The sequence below is a fragment of the Corvus kubaryi genome, unplaced genomic scaffold, assembly GCF_017639235.1.
Source record: "Corvus kubaryi isolate FWS band 111438036 unplaced genomic scaffold, C.kubaryi_AGA036_p1.0 split1-131, whole genome shotgun sequence".
Classification (NCBI taxonomy): Eukaryota; Metazoa; Chordata; class Aves; order Passeriformes; family Corvidae; genus Corvus; species Corvus kubaryi.
Genome location: NW_024582073.1, coordinates 20,532,205 through 20,555,056, shown reverse-complemented (window position 1 = coordinate 20,555,056; position 22,852 = coordinate 20,532,205). Strand labels below are relative to the sequence as shown.

At 39.6% G+C, this 22,852-nt stretch overlaps 1 protein-coding gene across 1 annotated transcript in view; it reads right to left on the bottom strand.

Moving 5' to 3' along the window:
- Positions 1–22,851, bottom strand: part of KIAA0232 (KIAA0232 ortholog) — a 71,882-nt gene extending 49,031 nt beyond the window's left edge. The window contains exons 1-2 of the mRNA XM_042052931.1: positions 22,600–22,851; positions 4,518–4,559 (exon numbers count right to left, since the gene is read on the bottom strand). Coding sequence (XP_041908865.1) covers positions 4,518–4,559; positions 22,600–22,836 — 279 coding nt within the window. The 5' untranslated portion in view covers positions 22,837–22,851. The remainder of the gene's footprint in view (positions 1–4,517; positions 4,560–22,599) is intronic.
- Between the last annotated feature and the right edge of the window lies 1 nt (position 22,852).

Genomic DNA, 22,852 nt, shown 5'->3' with positions numbered 1-22,852 from the left:
TATTTTACAGTAATTCTTGATAGGTATGTATAACATATGTATAACTATAGCAGTCCTGAAGACTCTGGTACCACAGTACAATTTACCATAAACAAGACTCCTTTCTTGATAGTTCTCTAGTCCTTTGAAATACAGCTGGGTAAAACACACTGGCTTATAAATTTTCCCAATATTTTAATAGCTATTTCAGTTTAAGCCAATGAGTCAGAATAGGAACTGCAGACATTCCAATAAAATTTGGTTGCAGTGTATTAGGGTTTTACTTTCACCTATGTTTTCTGTTCTTGCAAAAATCTGCTGTGAACTCTCTGCAAACTCGCGAGTTACCAATCTAACATTTTGTGATACTGAGCCTGAATCCGTATAACAATATCCAACAGAGACAATTTTAATTGGGTAAGGCATAGAATTAACACCAGTAACAAACCCAAACAAAACATAAACAAAAAAAAAAAAATCCCACTCACACACATATAAAGAAAAGGGAAAGGAAAACCAACACAACCCCCCCTCCCCATCCTTAATCTTATCTTCAATCCAGACATCAAACTAGCTCATAGTACCAAAACAGATAATACTGGAGAAAGCCACACAAATCTGCATTAGACTAACATTGGAGAAATCCACAGAAGTCTGCATCAGAATCAAGCCCAAAATCCACATATTAAATATTACTAACAGAGCAGAAGGCAACATCCTGCTTATTCTCAAAAATAACCCTGAAGATCTAATCAATCAAGGCTCCCATATTCTTTTGAAATTCTTATTTTAACTGTAAACAGAAGTGACAGATAATGCGACAACACTGATGTCTTAAATAGCTGTGTATGCCTAGTAAGGTAGGGAATGGTTTTTTTACTTATTTTTGATACTAGATCTTTTTGTACTTACCTGACAGAACCTCAGTCCAGACTTCAGAGTTCCATTTCCCTGCTACACCAGAATACTATAAAGAAAGCACTGAAGGAGGCTCCCTGAAGCAACTAAAACAGTGCTAATGATGCCATCAACGTTCTGAGGTGAAAAGATCTTAATGACCATCTTCAGTCTGTAACATTTCTAATGAAGATGACAATATCCGTAAGATTAAGACTTCCTAAATCAGTCCTCTTCACTCCCACTCCCCAAAAAAGCAAACTGCAATGGATTGTTCCTACACATAATCCCAATGTGAGACCACACACTCCTTCTAACCTGCTCAATATAGAAGTTACTGCTATATTTGGAGGAAAAAGGGATGGCTACTCACTATTCCCAAAAAGAGAGTTGTAAAAGCAAAGAATCATAGAATCATAGGACAGCAAATCACATGGTCTACCCTCCCAAGGGAAAAGGAGCCTAGACAAGACTATCTATCACCCTGCTGCGTCTCAAAAACCTCCAGCAACAGGGACTCTATCACATTCCCAAGGTGGCTGTTCCAGGGAATGACTGCTCTCACTACAAGAAAAAAGAAAAAAATTCTTGTATCAAGATGAAACCGCACCCAGTGCAACATGTACCCTCACTGACCCTTGTCTTCTCCATGTGAATAGAGTGCTTCAGTCCTTTTTGGAGCCATCCTCTAAATTGGAGAGAAATCATCGCACTAGGCACACTATTGAGAAGAGTTCTTTCCCTGGAAATTCTCTCATCTTTCTTAAAAATTAAAGGAATCACATGGGAGAAAAAATTCCTGAGATGCCAAGGGCCAAATTTTCAATGGGAATTAATCCGGGTTAAAGAAGCTCAGCAACTCTAAGTATTTCACTCCTAAATTACTTCTCATTTAGATATTTAATTCCTGTTCTCTTCCTTGACTTCTATTTGTAAACAACACTAGTATATGTTCTTCCCCTTTGTCTTAACTGCACCCATCACCAAAATTGGATTGAAATTGCTTATATGTAAATACATGTTTTAGAGTAAAGATTTTCTTGTTTCTGAATAACTTTGCTAAACCAAAACTAATTTAAAATGTCAGGTGATACAAAGAACCAGTAAGCAATAAGTAAAATAAAAATAAATTTAAAAATAAATTTTAAAATAAATAATAAAATAAATAACAAAACAAGCATGTGTGTTTAAAGATTTCCCCAATTTTCCTCGTAAGAAATTTGTACTTGCAAGCTTTAAAGACTACTCTATTTGAAAAAGGAATTAGGGAGCAGTATGTTTCATAACAGGTGCATTTAATCATTATTACAAAATGTAATCCCGAAACTAAATTGATATTAGGTCTCAAAACTTTGAAAATGGTTACTTGAAGTAGGCGAACAAATGCAGTAAAAGTATGCTATAAACAGGATCAAATTGGAGGAGGTGGAAAAGAAACTTCCAGCTTCAAAGCTCAATGGTGTTTCAGAAGACATCCTGTGCATTGGTACCACAGCACCCACTCAGCAACACAGGTGCTTGACAGGTTTTGGCTACCCAGTCAGCATGTGGTATTCTTCTCTCTTTGGCTCATTAGGTCCAGATAATCATCTTGGTAAAAGAACAGACACATTCCTCAAAGCTCTCTTATCAAACTCACAAGGGATCCAGTTAAGGTATCAAAATGAGAAATAAACTGAATGAGATTTTCATAATATAGTTACCCTGCATCTTGCAAAGCCTGATAAAAAGAAAACTAATTTTGGCACTTCAGTAACTTGAAATATTACAGTAGCAACTTCAAAGTTATGACTGTGGTCTGAAATGGACTGAAAAGAAACACGTCTTCACTTTGCCCAATGCCACTGGCCTATCTCTAAAGCTCCTCAAGTTCTCATGTGGTTTCAATTAGTTTGCTTTTTAATGTCCTCATCCCACATGCTCCTTTCAAACAGGTTTTGGAACCTTTTTCTGCCCCCTTCTAAAATACAGCTATTCATGTCTGACCAAGACGTACATGTTAAGGTACATTTCAGAAAGTGCTTACACTGGGTTTTTTAAATTATTATTATTATTATTAATAATCATAGGGGTGTTGCTGATGACACCTACTGCTGCCAGATACACTTTTGAACAAAAAGATACAGGTTTTCTGGTTTGCACAAGGGAAGCATGAAGGCTTTTATGCACAGTAATGGTTGCTACAAGTTCAAAAACTGGCAGCATCTGACATTAATTTTTTCTGCTTCAGTTCCATTTATATCTATCTCACAATAACCTGCTCTGCTCTTGCTGGATTTTTAAAAAGATAAACTAGGTGACAATGGAAGTTCTGAAGCAGTTAGGTAGCAATGTATGAAGTATAACCATAACAACAGCAATGAAAAAGAACTAATAATTAAGGTATCAAAACATAGGTATTTGGTTTCCTTCATGTCACCACAGCCATGTTCTAAGACAAAGTCTATGTTTAACAGCATTGTCACCCCTTTTTGAAAACACTGTCATTTCCCCAAGTCCTGAATTCATAAAACTCCACTATTAAAAGTATTTCGATACAGGTTCATGATGCAGAGGAATTAAAAAAAAAATAAAAAAAGAAAAAAGGTATTGAGACTGAACAGTATGTTCTAGGGTCACAACTCTCTTGCATGCTTTGTATCAGCATTCAGCATTAACATTACTTTAGAGGAGATGAATATAGTGTGCATAACAATGTATTCCAAATACCTGAATACTAAAAAATATTTGGGGAGGTGTTAATTCCTTACTGAAAATAGCACAAAATGAAATCCATGGGAAGTGAGGGAGGAGGTCTACAAACTACTGTGGAGCTGGGCAATTTGACACACAGTTTACAAGAATTACATTAGTTTACTAATGCTCCGATATTAAATTAAGCTTATCACAAGTAGTGATGGTCTGCATTTATGACACAGAATATTCCAGTGTTAACAATTCTGATATCGATTGTAGTCAAGTGAAAACATTTTTTAATGTAATTACCCATACAGCAACCTAACTACTTTAATCTCAGTTCACCCATCAAATCTGACTCCTGCGTGGTTCATACCCTCCTTCCACCCACACACTTAAAGACAACCACCCCCCCCAACTGAGGCATACCCAGGTATAATACACAAAACATAACTGGTACAAAAACTCACTTTCACTGGACAACATCTAAAATATGTAAATACCTGTTCCTGCAGGTCGTAGTCATAGCTATCATGCAGCAGAAGACTGAGGACATACCGAGTATAAATCATGGCATCAATGCCACACTTCTCTAGCTCTTGTCCCAGCCAGGTCTGCACTGGACCCAAAGCATGTAGCAGAGACATTTCAGAAACAGATACAGGGCCTGGATAAGAGCTTGAGGAGCTTTCAGATGGCAAACCATCCACAACAACTGTACAGATAGGGCGCATGAATCTAGGTGGTTGGCATCCTTATAACGTGAAGCATTTTCTGTAGTTGATTTTCCGTCGGTATCTGGAGGTGATTTTCACTCCAGTAAATAGGAGAGAGGCTTGACTTCTAGGACAATCATTTATATTTCCTGGCTGTTAGCCGACTAGAGACGAACATCACTCTTCAGGCATGACCAGTGAATAAACTAAATCCTAATAGCAAACACATATGTAGATGTGTTTTTCTACCTTAATTTCACATTGAGGCCAGATGCAAGTCCCCAGCAGGACCTATAAAGAGGAAAAAATGATAAGTTGTGATAATATGTATCCATACATGAATAAATTAAACAGTGAAAAAAAACATCCAAAGTAGAAAACAGTCATTTACATACTGCTTACTCCAAACATATAGTACATCTACTCAATGTCATTTTGAAGAGTGATAGGAATTATTCCAAGTTTAAAGGTGACTTTTAGAAAAAGTACTTTTTACTGCTGGAAGAGAGACTTTCATCAAAGACTTCACAATTAACCTGTCAATTGAAATATAAGTCTGACCTAGCTTTATGGGAAAGCTGAGATTTTATTACTTTCACTATCAGCTGAAAAAAACCCACCTTCATTAAAAAAAAAACCAACTATGTTAGTTTGAATAAAGACTGACAGCATATTTGGCATCACTAGAAGACAATATAATCCTACTGTTTTGCAGTGATACCCATTTTCCAGAAATGAAAAAAAGTAAAGTATTTTGCTTATAAAACACTGAATTAATGAAATTCATCTGACCAGAAGTTTCATAAATCCTACTACTAAAGAGTTACTACTACCTTCAGGTTCAGGTTTTTTGGTGGCGGTGGTTTTTTCGTAGGTTTTTTTGTAGTTTCAATTATTTGCCTTGTATAAGGACAGTAAAACATTTTATCATCCAGAATCTGTCCTTATAAAAATGTAAATCCCTGGAATAACTTCAAAAACTTGAGCAGAATATCATTTATCTGTGCCAAAAAATAACATTTAACCCTCTTTACACAAAGCATACACCTGTCTTACCTGAGAGCTTAAACTCTAAACCATATCCTAAAATAGACAAACTATCCTAAGACTTTTACCACCCACAATCACAAATCAATCTTGGTAAGCAAGGGGCAGAAGGTGCAAGCACCACACACGTCAGCATTCTGCTCTCAAACGCAGAAGATGTCAGCCCAAAAAAGGCATTTTTGGATTGGTCTACTTATCAACCACATGCCAATCTGGCATTTGTGTAGGCCTTCTCTCTCCTCTCCAGCTTCTTAGCATGAGAAAACAAAGCTCAAATCCAAGCAGGAAATATCCCTTCACTGAAAGGAAACAAAACAGACTCAAGTGACTAAGCAAAATCTACTGTTTTGTTTCAACCCCACTTCAAGATAACCAACACACCTACAATAGACACCACCTAATACAACCATCTGAACTATACACTGGGGGTAGCATTTCATGTGCGCGGCATGTGCTCTGTGGCCAAACAAAACTAAAAGTTGATAAACGTCAACAACAAAAGATGATAGATTTTAGGAGCTTTCTTTGCACCACCACCCAGATACAACTGTATATTCCAGATTTTACTGACTCAGCTGCCACATCACCAAAAAGAAACCCATTATGATCAGTTAGTACGGAGTTCACAAAACCCTACTCTCTCCTGAAGTGACCTTACTGCTCTGGGGGCAGTGTTCATTTTGAGAAAGGATGTAACACAGCATTATTCAATCTTTCTCAGCAAAATGTTCAATTAGGCAGAATCTTTTAAGTAAGCACAAATAACAGCAGGTAGAAACATGCTGCAAGGCACTGGATGTTACTGCTTCATCACATAATTAGAGAACAGAAAGTATAAGAAAAGTCTAATGTTGTGACCCAAGGTAGTCCAAATCCAAGAGCCACAGGTCCAAACTCTTAAGTCCATACTTCCTTAACTGTTGAAGAACAATATTCCAGAGGATCTGTTTAGTCCTGTTGGCTCTCCACAGCATAGCTTGTGATGAATGCTCTCCCTAAGTCAATGCCACAGTCCCTGTCAGCCCCCCACATCCCATATTTCATAGATATGGGAAAACTGACACTCTTCATTTATCTTTCTTGAGACACGGTGCAGAACTACCTAAACAGGAGCTCCCTCCTGTTCAAGGGAACAGGAGCCTTAATCTATCCCATTGCTACCAGTTTGATGCCAGAGCCAGCAAAAGATGCTCAGAGCCTGGAAAGGGATCATAGGTCAGCAGGAGAGCACTTGAAGAGCAGCACAAAGGAATTCCTGCCACGCTGGCCAGTAAGTCAGCTTTATTGGGAGCCCAGCTTAAATGCCTGTATGGAAACGCGCATAGCAAAGGCAATAAAAAAAAGAAAGTTAGAGACATGTACATGCCTGCAAGGCTATCATCTTACAGGCATCACTGAGACATGGTGGGATGACTCCTATGACTGGAGTGTTGGAAGGCTGGAATGGAAGGATGCAGGGTGTTTAGGAAGGACAGGTATGGGAGACAAGTAGGGGATGTTACCGTCTATGTCAGTGACCACCCGGAGTGCACGGAACTCTGCCTTGGAATGAAACGGAGGGCAGGGACAGGTTATGTTATACTAGGAGTCTGTTACAGGCTCCCTGCCAAGGACGACCAAGCTATGAAGCCCTCTATAGACAGAGAGGAGCAGCCTCACACTCACAAGCCCTGGTCCTCGTGGGGGACTTCAACCACCCCCATATCTGTTAGAGGGACAACACAGGAGAGCATAGACAATCCAGGACCAGGAGGTGCCTGGAATGTGATGATGATACCTTCCTTTCCCAAGTCAGAGAAGCCAGCAAGGAGAGGTGCTAGGCTGGGTCTTCTTCTCACCAAAACATTGGGGCTGCTGGGGAACGTGAAGCTCAAGGGCAGCCTGGGCTGCAGTGACCATGAAATGGTGGAGCTCAAGATCCTTAGGGCAGCAAGGGTGCACAGCAAGCTTACAGTCCTGGACTCTAGGAGAGCACAGTCTGGCATTCTCAGGGATCTGCTTGGTAGAATCCCCGGAGGGAAGAAGGGCCAAAGAAAACTGGTAAATATTCAAGGATCATCTCCTTCAGACTCAGGAGTGACACATGCCTACCAAAGGAAGTCAGGCAAAACACCAGGCACATGCATGGTTAAACAAGGAGCTCCTGGACAAACACAAGAAGAAAAAGGAAGCCTAAACAGGGTGGAAGCAAGGACAGGTGACTTGGGAAGAATAGAGAGAAATTGTCCAAGCAGCCAGGAATCCGGTTAGGAAAGGTAAAGCCCCAACAGAATTACATCTGGCCAGGAACACCAAGCTTCTTGAAGCTTCTATACAAGAAAAAGCTTCTATAGGTATATCAGTGAAAAAAGGGGCCATCTCTCAAAGGAGACCGAGGACATGGACAATATGGGGTATTTAATGACTTTTTTATCATGGTCTTCACTAGCAAGTGCTCCAGACACACTGCCCCACTCGCAGGAGGCAAATGTGGGGACTGGGAGAATGAAGAACTGCCCCCTGCAGGACAAGGTCCGATTTGAGACCATCTAAGGAACCTGAAGGTACATGAGTCCATGGAACCTGATGAAATGCATCCCCAGGTTCTGTGGGAACTTAAAAGAGGCTTGGAAGAAAAACAGGGACAGACTTTTTATGAGGGTCTGTAGTGACAGGTTTTTTTTTAAACTAAAATCAGGTTTTTTTTAAACTAAAAACTGATAGATTTAGGTTGGACATAAGGAAGATATTTTTTACATTGAAGTGGTTCGACAATGAACAACTTGTCCAGAGAAGTTGTGCATGATCTATTCCAAGTATTTAAGGTCAGGCTGGGCAGGGTTTTGACAATCATATCTAATGAAAGAGGTTCCTGCCCACAGAAGTGACACATTGTTTAGGTCCTTAGCACCTAGTAAGGACCGAGTTTATCCTTCAGCTTTTCCCTGAATGAGATGATATTGTGGCCTCTCTTTTCTATCTTAACACTTATTTAAGTGAGGCATTTGAGAAATTCAGTTCTTGAGATCTAGGCTAACAAAATTTGATTGACTTCAGCTGACCAGTTAAAGTGTGTCTTGCTTTTATTAGATGGGAAGGAGAGGAAAGACACAGCAAGAGAGAGACACATTCTAAGAGAAATCATGAAATCAGACAACAGAATTTTTGTAATTTGTATTGCAGTCCAGTTTTTTTGAATATCATATTGTCACCTCATCTAACATGATATAAAAACTGGAAATCTAAACAAATTTCTTAAATATTATTTAAGAGTTCTCATTTTACAACTCTCAAGTACTTTGTTTCACAGATGGTCCAAAACATTTCCATTATGTTTTAGAATTAACAAAATTTCATAGAGTATTTTCCCATCCCAGTACTAGAGAGACTTTTCATATCAAATTAATACAAGTCACTCAAAGAGCAAACATTTCTACTGATAGGTGTGAAGCTTGATTTTAGAGATAACACATTCTGACAAATAAGTTATTATCTCTCTTATATCTATTTCACACCGTCTCACTAAAAATAATTTTTCCATCCTCACAAGACCAAGGCTAATCTGAACAGAGGGAGCACATTACAGCCTAAATAATTAGTGGAAGGCTAGTTATTTTAACTAAGTCAGAAAGAATTCTCCATTTCCAGCTATAAAATATGACAGATGGACATGCCTTATAACAAGAATTACCAAATAAAAATTTCAACATCTGTATCAATACTTTCTGAAAACTACTTTTTATTTGCAAAGTAAAAAATGCATGTTTAAATTATTTCAAAATAATTTCTCCTTACTCCAGTTCTTAGTATATTTTTTCCTTTTAAGTAACCTTCAGTTTTTGCAATACTAATCAATGACCTTAACAAGGTCACACTAGATAAACTGTTAGCAGCTTAACCACTAGAGGCACAAGACCCAATTTATGAAGTGTCTTGTAAAAGAATGAGAACACAGCATTGTGTAAGAACTCAGATTTTTCAACTTAGACTACCTTAGAATACATGTATTTCTCAAAATTCTATTCAGGGTGACAGACACTAAACACTCTTTTGATCTACAATAGACACCAGAAGAAAATAACTAGGCTTTAGTCTCCTGAGATCTAGCTATGGCAAAGCAACAACTTTAAATAACCTACAGCAAGCAACAGAAAGGAGATCAATGGTACAGAAAGTGAAGGTGGAGCACTCCAGGTTTGTTTCCTACAACAGAGTTGCTCTTTCATGGTAAATAACCTTTTTTGAAGACTGAGTAATCTAGTCTTCCCTGTATAATAACTCGAATACCGGTACTGTCATAACAAATACACAGAACTTTTTTTTTTTTAAGTGCCTTGGAACTACAATAATGAAAGCAACACAAACAGCTTCTTATGGCAGTTGCTGTCTATGGAATACAGGATGACAGCATAAAATCAGAGATTACCAGAGAGTGCAGTAAAAGAAAGGTATCATAAATCACTCTTCAATGAAGCTCAATACAAGCTCATCAAGAAAGTGCTAATGTATGGATTATCAACAGAAAGATTAACCAAAAGTTCATGCCAAACAAGACAATTCCATGTCTTTAACAGGTTTTTTTTCCTCCATAGTGTCTTTCATACTACTAGAAAACAGTAACCAAAGCCAAACCACAAAACCCACTGAAATCTAAGGTAACCTCATCTCTATTTTATCAGCACCAAGAGGCCTCTGAAAATTGTGAATTCACACAGCAAGGTCCTAAACCAACATTTTTTGTAAATGAAAAACCCCAAAACAATCCAATGATTTAACAAGCTTTCAAGTTTTCTTAAATATCAACTTTTAAAGTACTAGAAGATATTGGAATAAGAGAGTAAAAACTATACCCCTTACAATTGTATAGGTACAGGTAAACTAAAGTTCCACAGACAATGTCTTAGAGATCATAAAACGTAACTTGAAAAGGAAGCAAATTGTCTGCAGGCGTAAATTCACTACACTGGGGTCTATACCATCAGTAGGAAAAAAAAAAAGTTACTGGATTACATATTGAAAGAGGTTGAAAACTAATATGCTCTTTACTTGCATGATCTGCAAGTGAGTCTCTCAAAACTCAAATTTACTCTTTACACATTTTGATACATTACTACAGAGGAGCTGATCTCTTGGATAAAGCTATAGATGCTACTTTTCCTTCCTTCAAGTACCAAAAAGGGAAAACATCTGTTTCCAGTGTTTCATTCTGCCTACTGCTACATGTTAACAATTACACCAACCACATTGTCACACAATAGTTAAATCATAACTGCTGTTTCATACAAAGTTTCCTCCACTATTCTTTGAAATACACCAGTACATTACAGAGTTTAAATTAACAGCTCTCATTTCAACAGTTCTTTTTCTCCATTTTGACAGCATATGACAGTCATTCAACGAACGGAGAAAAAAAGATCATATACTTCTTAATTTTTTTTTTTTAATGTGGATAGAAGCGTCCACATTTTTTAATCAGGACAATATTTTTCAACGTAGTGATTTCCTACAGAATAGTTTTATTAAAAGCAAACAATCTGTCCTCTCTCTGGCAACTACAGGTATGGAAAAAATATGGAAATCCTAATTAGTATAAAAAAAAGTAAAAATTTTATCAAGTTTGGTCAACAACATACTAAAATCATATATACAATGCAGTAAATTTCAGTCCCCTTTAGAAGACTGATAATCAAAAGCATGACCACATTATATGATGGCAACAGAATTCCAAATTGTTCTTATATATTATGGAAGAATCTGCAATTTTACCCTAATTCTTTTGTTTCTTTCCATGAAAAAACTGAACAAATCCTTAACATACAAACCGAGCAGCCACACAATGCGGAAGGCACTGTCAAAGCCCAAAAACAAAGCCTATTTAAAGTCTAGCAAACAATGGAATCTGTGTGCTTAATAAATTTCACATGGTATTTAAAAAACATGCGAATTCAGAAGTAAGAGAAGTTGTTATTTTTTAACCACATTCCTTGATAATCTAAGAAACCTGGCTGTGTAGTCTTCAGAGCAAAGACAGCTTTTTTATGCACTGGTGATATTTGATGTTATTGCACAACAAACAGCAAGAGCAGGGGCTTGATTCATGACCAAGGCACTGAAACACTATTGTAAAACAAAAAAAAACTATAATGCTTATGGCTCTCTCTTCATCTCAGTTCATGCAATTCCTGACTCAACATTTCAGAAATATTGTCCGGCCATGAGAAACACCTGGCTGGAATCAAAGCACCATAAGCGGTCAGAAGCATAAAAGCAGCCCTGTGAATCAACTTTAAATATACACAGAACCATCTTTTTTAAGACGCGTTACCAGGAGATGCAAGCATGATACAGTCTTACTTGTAATGGGTTTACATTTTATAGGGGACTGATGTCTAACAGGGCTGGGCTTATGGTTCTAGTGTAACTCAAGTCAGAGAACCCACAGGGGAGACAGAAACTAGTGTGTGGGTGTTACTGCAGGATTTTTTTCCTTACAAATCTGCAAGCTTATTTTCATAACACCAAATGAAAATCTGAAGCTGCTAATCCCATATAAAAGCTTAATGGAATTACTCAAAGGATTCAAGAGCTACCACATAAGCCTCAGTTACTTAGGTTAGCAAAGAAAAAGAACAATCAAGATGACACCAGGGGAAGTCACCAGCACAGTTCTGAAGGATTCTGAACTGGGACCTGCATTATCTGATAAATTCCTAAGGGGCCTGGAAGATGAGATGGGTGACACAGTTAAGAAGCTACCAAAGGACAGCAAGTGATCAGGGATAGTGACTATAGAGTAACTGAAAAAATGCAGGAGGACATTATGAAACTGGATTGGGCAATAAAAAGGCAAACAAAATTTAGCATAGGTAAACTCGAAATGGAGCAATAAGCACCTGATGCTATTCATGCATAAATCAATGAGTTGTGAGGTATTAATCCATGTCTATCCATGGATAGAGACTGACTGTTCAATGTCTATTTTTTGTTAATAGAAAGTACTAATGAGTTAGTAAGATCTACATACAAAAATTCACACAACAGCTACTAGAATTCCTTGCCAAAAGATACTGAAGACTCAAAAAAAATTTAAAATTAGATGGCCTTCAACGGAAATTGAGTAAGAGAGATCCCTTGAGAGTTTCCAACTTGACAAAGCATATCAGGGTCAGGAAATCCCTTAGGCTGAAAATAGTGTATGGCTGAGGGAGTATTTAGGAGAGGTATCATTCTCCCTGTTCAGTTTTTGTCCCTAACTGCTCCTTTAGAGATGATGTTGCAGGCAAGTACTGGGTTTGTCAAAGTCTTTCGTCTGAACCAGTACAGCTGTTCTTATAAAACATTTATGTTTACCATCATACAAGAACGACACTTCAAAAAACAGTTGCTGGAGAAGTTCAATAAGATGATCCACTCACGGGGCCGCACATTATTAACACACAAGAACTTTGCTACAAGATGTCAAAATACCAATCCTGTCAGGGAGCAAAAACTGAGCTATGGGAAACAACTGTTAATGGACCACTGAATTAGCAGGTGAGACACTTGCACTAGGGGGTCAGTTGCATATCAAAGACCCCAAATTCTTGTAATCTGTGTATTCTTCACTTCTGCAAAACAAATATATATATAAGCTGGAAAATGCAAAATTTTTAAGCTAAGAAAAAAAAAAAGGCAAGACATAAAGGGGAAAAAGCATGACAACAACAAAACCTGCAGACACTGTGTACACCCTAAAACTTAATCATTTCATAGAATTGCAAGGTTTGAATGTGCCTTCATAAGCAAGACTCTTTTGGAAAGGTCCTCGTTATATACAGCAGACTTGTAAAGAATCATCTCTGCTGAGTGGAGACTTATGAAGCAGTCCTTCAGTACATCTAATACAACTTTAAAAAATTCATTAATAAGCCTAATAGTTGGCAAGTTTTGCAGATCATGGTTCAGTGGGAGCCTTGATAATTTAGGAAGCAAATTTTATCTTCAAGATGGAAGTATTTCTATTTCATAGCATCACTCAAGAAACTGTTTCAGGAGGTCAACTCAATAGTAAAGCTGCATTGAAAAAAAACCCAAAAGCAAGCATTTCATTATGCAGCACATAGACACCATTTCTGTTTCAATAAACAGAATGGAGCTCAGAGCATTTCTGACAAAATAAAATTCGACAAATAAAACAATCTCTGGTACCACAGATTATGCAATTGCACCAGGTAAGTTTAAGTACAGCACATCTGTAACTTGCAACCCCCTCAACCCAAAGAGTTGTATCTCAAAAAATTTTGCTATTTAAGAAGGACTTAAAACTGTTAAAAACACCTGCATTGATCAGATTTGAGAAATTGAAAGATTGTCAGAATCTACAGAAGTGAAATGCTGCTTCGCTATTTTCAAATGCCCAGCTGTCATTAACAATGGCAACAATTACATTATTTAAGTAAGAATTTGTCCTAAAGATTATCCAACTACCAATAGAGTCCTAATAATTCCATTCTATCCTTAAAAAACAACATAAACTGAAATGACAAATATTTTTTCCAATTTAGTTTGTTACTGTGTACTGGTGTTTGAACCAAACTTTACTTTGTTTAAATGTGACTATTTTTTTTTAAATCTTATCTGAAAAAAGAAAAATGTATACATATAACATAACATAGATGTATGATAACTTTTTAGAAGTTTAAAAATACAAATCAGCATCTAATGACAAAGAATTTAGGTAAACATTTTTCATATTAAAAATTAATTAAAACTAGTACCAGTTTGCAAAAACCAGAAGTGATCATTTTTATAGGAGCAGTAACTAACTTTCAAGAGAACAACAGCAGCAGCATTTTGACAGAGAAACCCGTGTGGATGACTTAAAGGTGAGTTAGTGTAACAGGAACTGCACCACCACTGCACATTGCTACTAAGAGAGGACAAGACATTCTACTGTTTCTCTCATCCTCCCGTCCATCTTCCTTCCCACCGTCTTGTCCTGTACTTAACACATCCACTCTGTGGTTGCAGGGACTAACTGTATCAGCTTTTTGTTCCAAATGGAAAGATTTCATTTTTGGCAACCCAGTCTTCAAAAAATACAAATCTGTGATCAACTCACTCTCTCACCACAAAATTTCTAGATCTGGCATAAGAGAGGAAGTGGGGTTGCCCCTTTCAGCAGCAACCCACTATTAGATCCACTTAAGAATAACAAGAAAACATTAGGAAGGCAGAATGCAGAAACTACATTTTAGCTAATTTAAACCCAAGTCTTTCAGACAACGATTATTCTTAGGAACTTCGAAGTGTGGAAGCCAATCCAGGTACTTCACCACGTATGATATTTACTTCCAATATTTATACAGAAATTCCCTAGGCATCCATGCAACCATACCCTGTACTTGTAGCATCCAGCAGATTCAGCCTCAAACAGTAGCCTGGCAATGACAAAGAAATTACTGATTGCTTCAGATTTGCTGAGAGAGAGGCAGGTGTTGCACTGTAACTAACTGAGAATAGGACGGATCACCCAAGTGTGGAGAATCCAAGAGAATATGTGGTAGTGCAGAAGGCAGCGTATGTGGACCTCCGAAACACTGAGAGGCAGTGCCTCACCTCATACTTTACTTTCCACTCATCAGTGTAATTTCAGTACCACTGACATCAGCTTTCAGACCTTCCTGCTACATTTCTTTTACCATTGAAGAGTGCTATGATTCAAGTTTTTCAGTTTAAACTTGCAGATCTTATCAGTGTACCAGAACAATGCCAGAGACAAGCATCTTGCTCTCCTCCCTGTTTACCTCAAGTCTATTACGCAGGGATTACCTGGATGGGCTGCTACTGGGCCTGAGAGATCCTGGGGAGAAATACTTTTCTAGATGCAACTTCAAGGAGGAGATAGCTACAGTCTTTTCTGTTCAGTCCCATGAGAATCTTCACGGGGACACTATTTATCAAAAGCAGTATCTTTCACTATGTACACAAGCAACAGACCACACATCATTGATTACCACCATCATACTTCAACAACACTTTCTCAGATTTAGGGAAACATAAATGGAGTTAATACACACCGAAACCAAATAGAACTACGATCACACAGATGCACATATTTTAAGTTCAGCAAGACATTTATCTTCAGGATTTTTGGCATGTAAAATCTGTAAGCTTTCTACTACTTGTGTCTCACTATATTTACCAGCCTTAGTATCATCACCTAGAATATATGCAGGACTTAAAAACACAACACAGGATGCACTCAAGTAATGGAAAGACCAGATGCACGTTCTTGACCATTTGATCATTTTCTTTCCTGCCCTCCTGATGTCCTTTATTTACTCAACTTCTGGAGCAGTTCAAACTATCTGTTACCAACAGGTACTTGCCTGCGTTTGAAATCCATTCCCAAGTGGGATGCTAATGCTTGGAGGCCCAAGCACCAAGTTACACGTGTGTGCATTAAAACAGAAGTGACCCTGGTTCTGAACACCTCAGTGAGCAGACACAGGCACCTGTGTGCCCCAACACGTGTTGTAGATGCCTTCAAGGCACAGGTAGCCACCAGGTGGAACCGTACCCCAGGCCATCAGTGGGGCCACCCTGATAAAATATTCAGTGCTGTTCATACCAGCTGGCCACTTTTGTAGTGCAACCATACAAGATTTATTTCAACTGATGTACAATTTACTCTTAGGCACACACTGCATCTTTCAGTCGGGCAAGGAAAAGGAGAATGAATTATGAATGCCAATGATCCAACCACCAGTGTTCATTTAAAGGCTGTGATATTTGTCCTGCTATTTATACTTCCAAGGTTAATAATCCAGCTGTATACAAACAGCTAACTAGTTAAAGACCACACTATACATTTTACTCTGGTTTATTAATTTCTTTAATTTGTATGAAGGTCTTTTCTGAATACTTACCATTGATGTTTTTTATACTTGGTCTGCATTTCAGGGAGCTAATTACTGCCTTGTTGAAAAGCTTTAAATAGCCTCATGAAGAGTTTAAAAACAAATATAACTTCACCTAACTACATAGTCTTTTCAACAGTTATTTTAATTAAAAAAAGGTTACCATAAATTAAGTTGAAAGCCACATATAGACAATATTTTCATTAATAACTGTGTAAAAACTTACAAGATGTGTCAGCCACAGGAGGCTCAGTAAATGCAAAGGGTTCTGACAAGCTGCATTTGCAATACCTACTACTTAGCCAGCAGAGAAGTTACTGACTTTACCACACATAAAATATGGCAGGCCTACAAAGAAAATTGTTTCCAATACTTTTCTCCTGCCCCTCTACCACCTTTAATTTTTATTCCAAAATATTAGTAAATTAATTTCTATCTATTTATGAAATTGAGATCTGAAGTAGGATACTCTTCAATTTTGAAGAGAATAGCAAGTCACATGAAATAATTCCTATTTTAACATTTTAATGAATTTGCATAGGCATTGACTGTTTAGCTTATGTTGTAAGGCTGCCAGGCTGTCTTTTTCCATAAAAACAGTGGCGATATTTGTTACCATGTCTCCACTTTTATGATTAAGTATATTGCCTAAAAAACGCTACTTATTAAAAAAAAAATTTACTAACTGAACAGGTAGGACAGTTTAATATTGCTCTTAAAATAATACATTTGCTGCTTGATACTTCAAATGACAGCTGAAAAGGTCATTTTAGTAAAATGCAACCAGAGAACCTCTTACAAAAACAACAGGTCAGCATTACATTAATTCTCTTCAAGGAAGTTACTGTACTGTTAACCAAGGCATTTCTTTCACAATTCAAGAACAAAGTTACTAAAAACTGGAACTCTGAGGTTTCTCTGAAGTCAATAAGATACTCGTTTCAGAGAGGCTGGTGAGAAAATCATTTACGTATGACAAACTAATATCTGAACTTACAGAGACATTTTAAAACTTTTGTGTCACCTCACGCAACTCAACACTACTTCCATCAAAACAGCTATAAAAACATCAATAAAACAAAAATTACTAAAGGTAATGCAGTTTCACTGTCAAAGGCAAGAGCTGAATATGCAGCAGAGTGAACTTCTACCCCAGAAGACAGAACCAGAAGAGAAATTCACTGAACAGCAGTCTTTAGCTAATTAGTAAAAGTAATTAGCTCAAAATCTTCAGAGAGCAGAATCAAATATCATGAAACAGTAGAAGTTTTTCCTGTAGTTTTAAAAGTGAAGACATCAGCCCAACAAATAACTGGAAGCTAGCTCTATTTCTTTCAGGATATTCCAGTGTCTTAAATACAATGTTATGTTTTAAAGTTGCACTTCCTCTCAGCCACAGTCTTCAAATTTGTTTCAAGTTCAAAATAACACATTACAGTGGCACAAGGATCCAGTGAGAATTAATTACTCATCCAGTGGCAGCAATATGCATTACTGATTTCTTCACTAGTGATTCTTCAAGCAGACCTTTTCCTTTATGTTAATAAAACACTTTATTTTCTTAAAAAGTACATATGACAGATGCTAAATTATCAAAATAACTTCTTGAATCAATCTGTGTATGTTTTAGCATGTTTTCCCACTTTACTGTTGATGATTATTATCTCAATCTAAATCCTGATTAAGCTAACACTACCTGGAATAACCCTGCAGAGGATATGGATCTTGCAACTCCACTCTGCTGCTCTGATGTTAAAACTGTACCATCTTATGACAGATTGCTTTATTATTTCTGGCCTTCAGCTACCCTAGTCTCTTACTGCCTTATCTCTCTCTCTCTCTCTGTACTTTCTTCCTCAGACTATATATGCAAAATCCCATCTGCAATGCAACCGCGTCTCCCTTCAGAATTCTTCCACAACCAAGCTAGTCCATCTAACCAAAATATAAAAACAAACTCACACAATTTAACAACCTACAAAACGGATAACAGCTACTCCTTTCCATACAGCACCTTAAACACAAGCACATTAAAATGAAATTTCACTTGAATTCACTTAGTGGCAGAGCTGATAGAAAACTGCAGGTCTCTTTTCTCAATCCTAGTCCAGCACTCTACCCAGAAGACTTTGTTCCTTTGGTAAATTTAGTAGTAACTAGGCAAAGATTTTTAAAAGCTGTAAAAAACACACAGAATTATTCAGATTTCATCCCTGTTATAATTTACTTATTAAAAAACTTTTTTCCATAGAGTGTAAATTTTCACATGCAATCCTTTCTAGAATAAGGCCCAGAAAGTTACAGACACAAGTGACATTAGCATGGACTGCATATTTGAAATTCCTTGCTCAATACAGTAAAACCCAGAAATTCAAACATTCCCCAAATTATATTAAAAATGAAAATCACTATAGCAAGTCTGAGCACAGACTTAGCAGGATATAATTAAACTATTACATGTAATATCAGAACTGAAAAAAACGAATTTAAATAGTTCATAATTTAAATTTCCACACTAATATAATTAAACTATTATACGTAATATCACAAGAGTGAAAAACGAATTTAAATACTTAATTATTTAAATTTCCACACTATTGCCTCAGAAATAAATCTCTTGGAAAGACAAGTTCCGTATGTCCTCTTTAATATCAAAGTTATGAACAGAATTTAGATGCAGAAACAAACAATGTATAGTATTATGCAGGTAGATCAAAACATCCTGCACATGAAATTATAAAGGAAGTAGGTGATTAAAAATTTAAAATATTCAGTAGCTTCCAATAAAGCTACAGAAATAGCTGCTAGTAAGATGTCTGTGAAAGAATAATCTTTGCACTGAATGTTTAAGCTACTCAATCCTTCTCCCAACCCCCAACCACCTCTGTAGACCAATAAAATATACATTCAACCTCTTAACATCCATTAAAAATGAACCCAACCAACGTTCAGGAAAGTAGAGCAAGATGCTTTTTAGTAAAAATACTATAACAAGTTCATCTAGAACTTCTTCTACTAAAACACTGGCAGTCCTGCAGTTACATGGTACTTCTGACTAGAAAAGTCTGGTAAATTATTTCCAAATTAATAAAAAAACTGTCATTTTCCTTCCAAATAGACAATTTTCCTTTTGTCTGTGTATTGAAATGTAACTAAGCATGCCAATACTCATTTGAACATTTTTAGCTTGTATCACGTAATTGACTTTAGTCAGAAAAAATTCTTGGGGCGGAACTATGGGGATGGACAACAAAACAACTCATTTCTACAATTACATTTGCAAATTATCCAACCAGTCTGTCACTTTTCTTGGACAAAAATGAAGGATTCCAATCTCTGTTCCACAAGACAGAAGAATATCCCAAAGCCAGAATATCCCAACAAACAGAACATATTAAATAGTTTCTAGAAGATAATTTGTATTCCAAGTTCCATTAGCAATGCAGGTAACTGGAATATTGCCTGCTGCCTCTCCAACTCTACAGAAAATCTGAGTTTTACCACCTTCACCACATTCTGCTTTACCAGACATTGTTGCCTATCCTATTATAGTACTAAATTGCTACTTTTAGTTATTAGCTATTGTTTAAAGAAGCAGCAAACTGAGGCATGATTTTGCTAGGATTCTAGCTAAGTATATAAAATGTCTATTCTGACTCTACAACACTATGCCTAAAACCCAATAAAATCCCTCAAGAATATGCACCTGTGCAACCTCTTGGTTGCTTCATTCCTCCTATTCACCTAGAAACTCCAGACGGACAAATAATGAAGTTTGAGCAGTATCTAGATTTTCCTCTGTCCCTATTCCTGCTAGAATGCACAACAAATGAGCAAAGGAAAATGCTGACATCATTTTACCCCTATGGAATTTCTCTAACTTGGAAGAATAACGAATAGCAACAACAACAGAAGCAGTGGGGAATGCTGAAATATGATGATGAAATAGGCATATTAATGTAAAAGAAGTTCAAGGCCTCCATTTTTTCTTCTTGGGTCACATATAGATCTGTTTGACCCTTACTTTCCTTCCAATTCCATTGCTCATGAGCAGAAAAGCTGAAGGGTCATATACCCAATCCAAATTTGCAGAATCTGCGGACTCAAAGGATCTTTATCCCAATGGTGCCCCAAACAGACCAATGAAGTTCTGTCACTGTACATGTGTTAATATCTGTCAAGCACAACATGGTGGGGATATAAACTGCCATCTTTTCAATGAACTGTGTCAGGATTTCCCCTATAATTGTCAAGTCTTTGAAAATTAATAACACGATGAACATATACCAGATTACTCATTTTACTCAAATCACCTACATCCCCTCTTGTATCTCAATGATCAAAAGACAAGATTTTGATACCTATATGATATGCTTTATTGACTGGAAGAGAATGATTGTACACTACCATTTTAGCAATCCATACTAACAAGAAACAGTAGATGGAGGACAGTAAAAAATAAAATCTGTACAGTTACATGTTAAGTAACAATCAAGTTCCACATCATTTACTTTTATAAGGCATATTTTTGTCTTAAATAATAAAGAAAAATGTCAATTACAGACTCCCATGGGTTGTGAGGAGCCTGCAATACTTAGGGTTTAAGCACTGCAGTGAAGTACTTTGTTTTACACAATTATCTACTGAATCATCACGAGTTCACTTTTGACAGCTAAGAAACCAAAGTCGATCGGCAATTCCAACTTCCTCCCAAGAACACGGAAGAAATATACAGTGTACAACAGAAACCATAAACATTTGAAACGGTTTGAATGAGGAAAATTAACTACACGTACCACAGCGGCCTCTGATCCCAAGCTTCTAAATTACAACCCAAATCACTTATACACAGATAACATCAGAATACAGGAATGTGTTTTATTTGAAAGGAAGGACAAGCAAATCATACTATTTTCACCCTTCAGATCAGTATCAGGTACTGCAATGAGTAATTAAAACAAAGACAAGATAGAAAAAAGCACCGCACTTTCGCTTTTCTCAAAGTTTCATAACACGACTCAATACATGTATACTTTTAATCGAGACGACACGAGGAGAAGATGGAAACGAGTTTGCTGGAGCGAAGTGTCAGTTTGTGTCACTTCTGCATTCAGCTGTAACCTTCGCCAAACCTTGTCCCCCACCCCGCCCATCGCCCGCGAGAGGCCGTGGCCGGCGGTCCCGCCCCAGCGGCGCCCGGCTCCCAGCGCCCATAGGATGCGGCTCCCGTCAGTCTCCCATCAGCCCAGCTCCGCCTCCTCAAACAGCAGCAGCCCTAGCCTTCCTATCCGCCTTTAGCCTTCAATAGGCCCTAAAGGACAATGCTGCTGGAAAGGGAAAAAAAAGAAAAAAAAAAAAAAGCGGAGGGGAGCGAGTCCCGCCAGAGCGGCCCCCGGGGCAGCGCTATAACGCCTCAGCTCAGCCGGGGCGGTTTCCATCAGCCCCAGCCCGTCCCCAGCTCCCCCTCCCCGGTGCGCGGCCGCTGCTGCGCTCTGAACGTTCGCACAAGATGAAAGGTCACGGCGTGAGCACCGGCGGGGCCCGGCAGCGGCACAGCCCCGTCACCTCAAACTAAGGGTCAGGCGGAGCAGGCGAGGCGCTGCCCGGATCGGGATCTCCCTACTGCGACCCGAACCGCCGCATCCTCCGCTTTCCCGTCTGCTGGCACCGGGTGACACCGGCGCGGCCGGCACCCGCAGCGGCTGGGTGCGGGGTGCCGTCTTCCCCTCCCTCCTTCTCCTCCTCTGCTCCCGGGCGTGATCCGGCCCGAGGGCACCGAGCCGCGGCTCCCGCTCCAGGCCGGCGCCTCCCTCCCGGCCGCGGCGCAAGCCGCTCACCCGGCGCCGGGTCCCGCCGGGATGGAAGAGCGCGGAGTCGGCGGCAGGCAGGGAGGGCTCAGCTCCCCTCCCGGGCAGCGCTCTGACCGGGGCACCCAGGCCGGGCCCCCGGCCCCGCCCCCGAGCCCTGCCCGCCGGCAGCCGCCCCCCGCCCGGCCCCCGCCGCTCCTGTCACCCCCTCCCCGGCCCCTTCCTCCCGCGCCCCCCGGCACGCTCCCGCCGCGTTGAGCCAGGCGCAGCCCAGGAGCGGGACGCGCCGTCCCGGGAAACCGTCCTCCCGGAGCGACGAGGCCCGGCCCCGCAACTCCTCCTCTTCCCGGGCTGTTAGCGGAGAGGGCAAGGATGCGCGGGCCTTCCCGGTCGGGCCCCGAGCCGCCGGCCCAGCGCTCCCGGGGGTCCAGCCCGCCTGTCCCATCGCAGCGGCAGAAAGGAAGCGGGGGAGGGGAAGGGCGCCCACCGCCTCCCGGCTCCGTCCTCCCGTTCTACCGGCAGGGTGGCTGCCACTCTCCCTCCCTCCCTTCAGCCCTGCCCCTCCCTCTGTTCCCCGGGCCCGCGGCGGGCATTTACCTGCCGTGGCGGCGCAGAGCGGGGCCCTGGGGCCTCTGGCAGCCGGAGGAGGCGGCGGACTCCGTCCCGCTGCTGCCGTCCCCGAGTGAGGCGGGCGGGACGGAGCCGGGACCTGCCCCGGGAGGCGTTACGTAAACCGGCGGCGGCGGCAGTTCCAGCGCCACGGGGAGGGAGGGAGGGAGGGGGCCGGGCCGGCCTCTCCGTCACCCGGCAACGGGACTCAGCGCCCCGGCGCATCGCGCCGCCGGCTCCG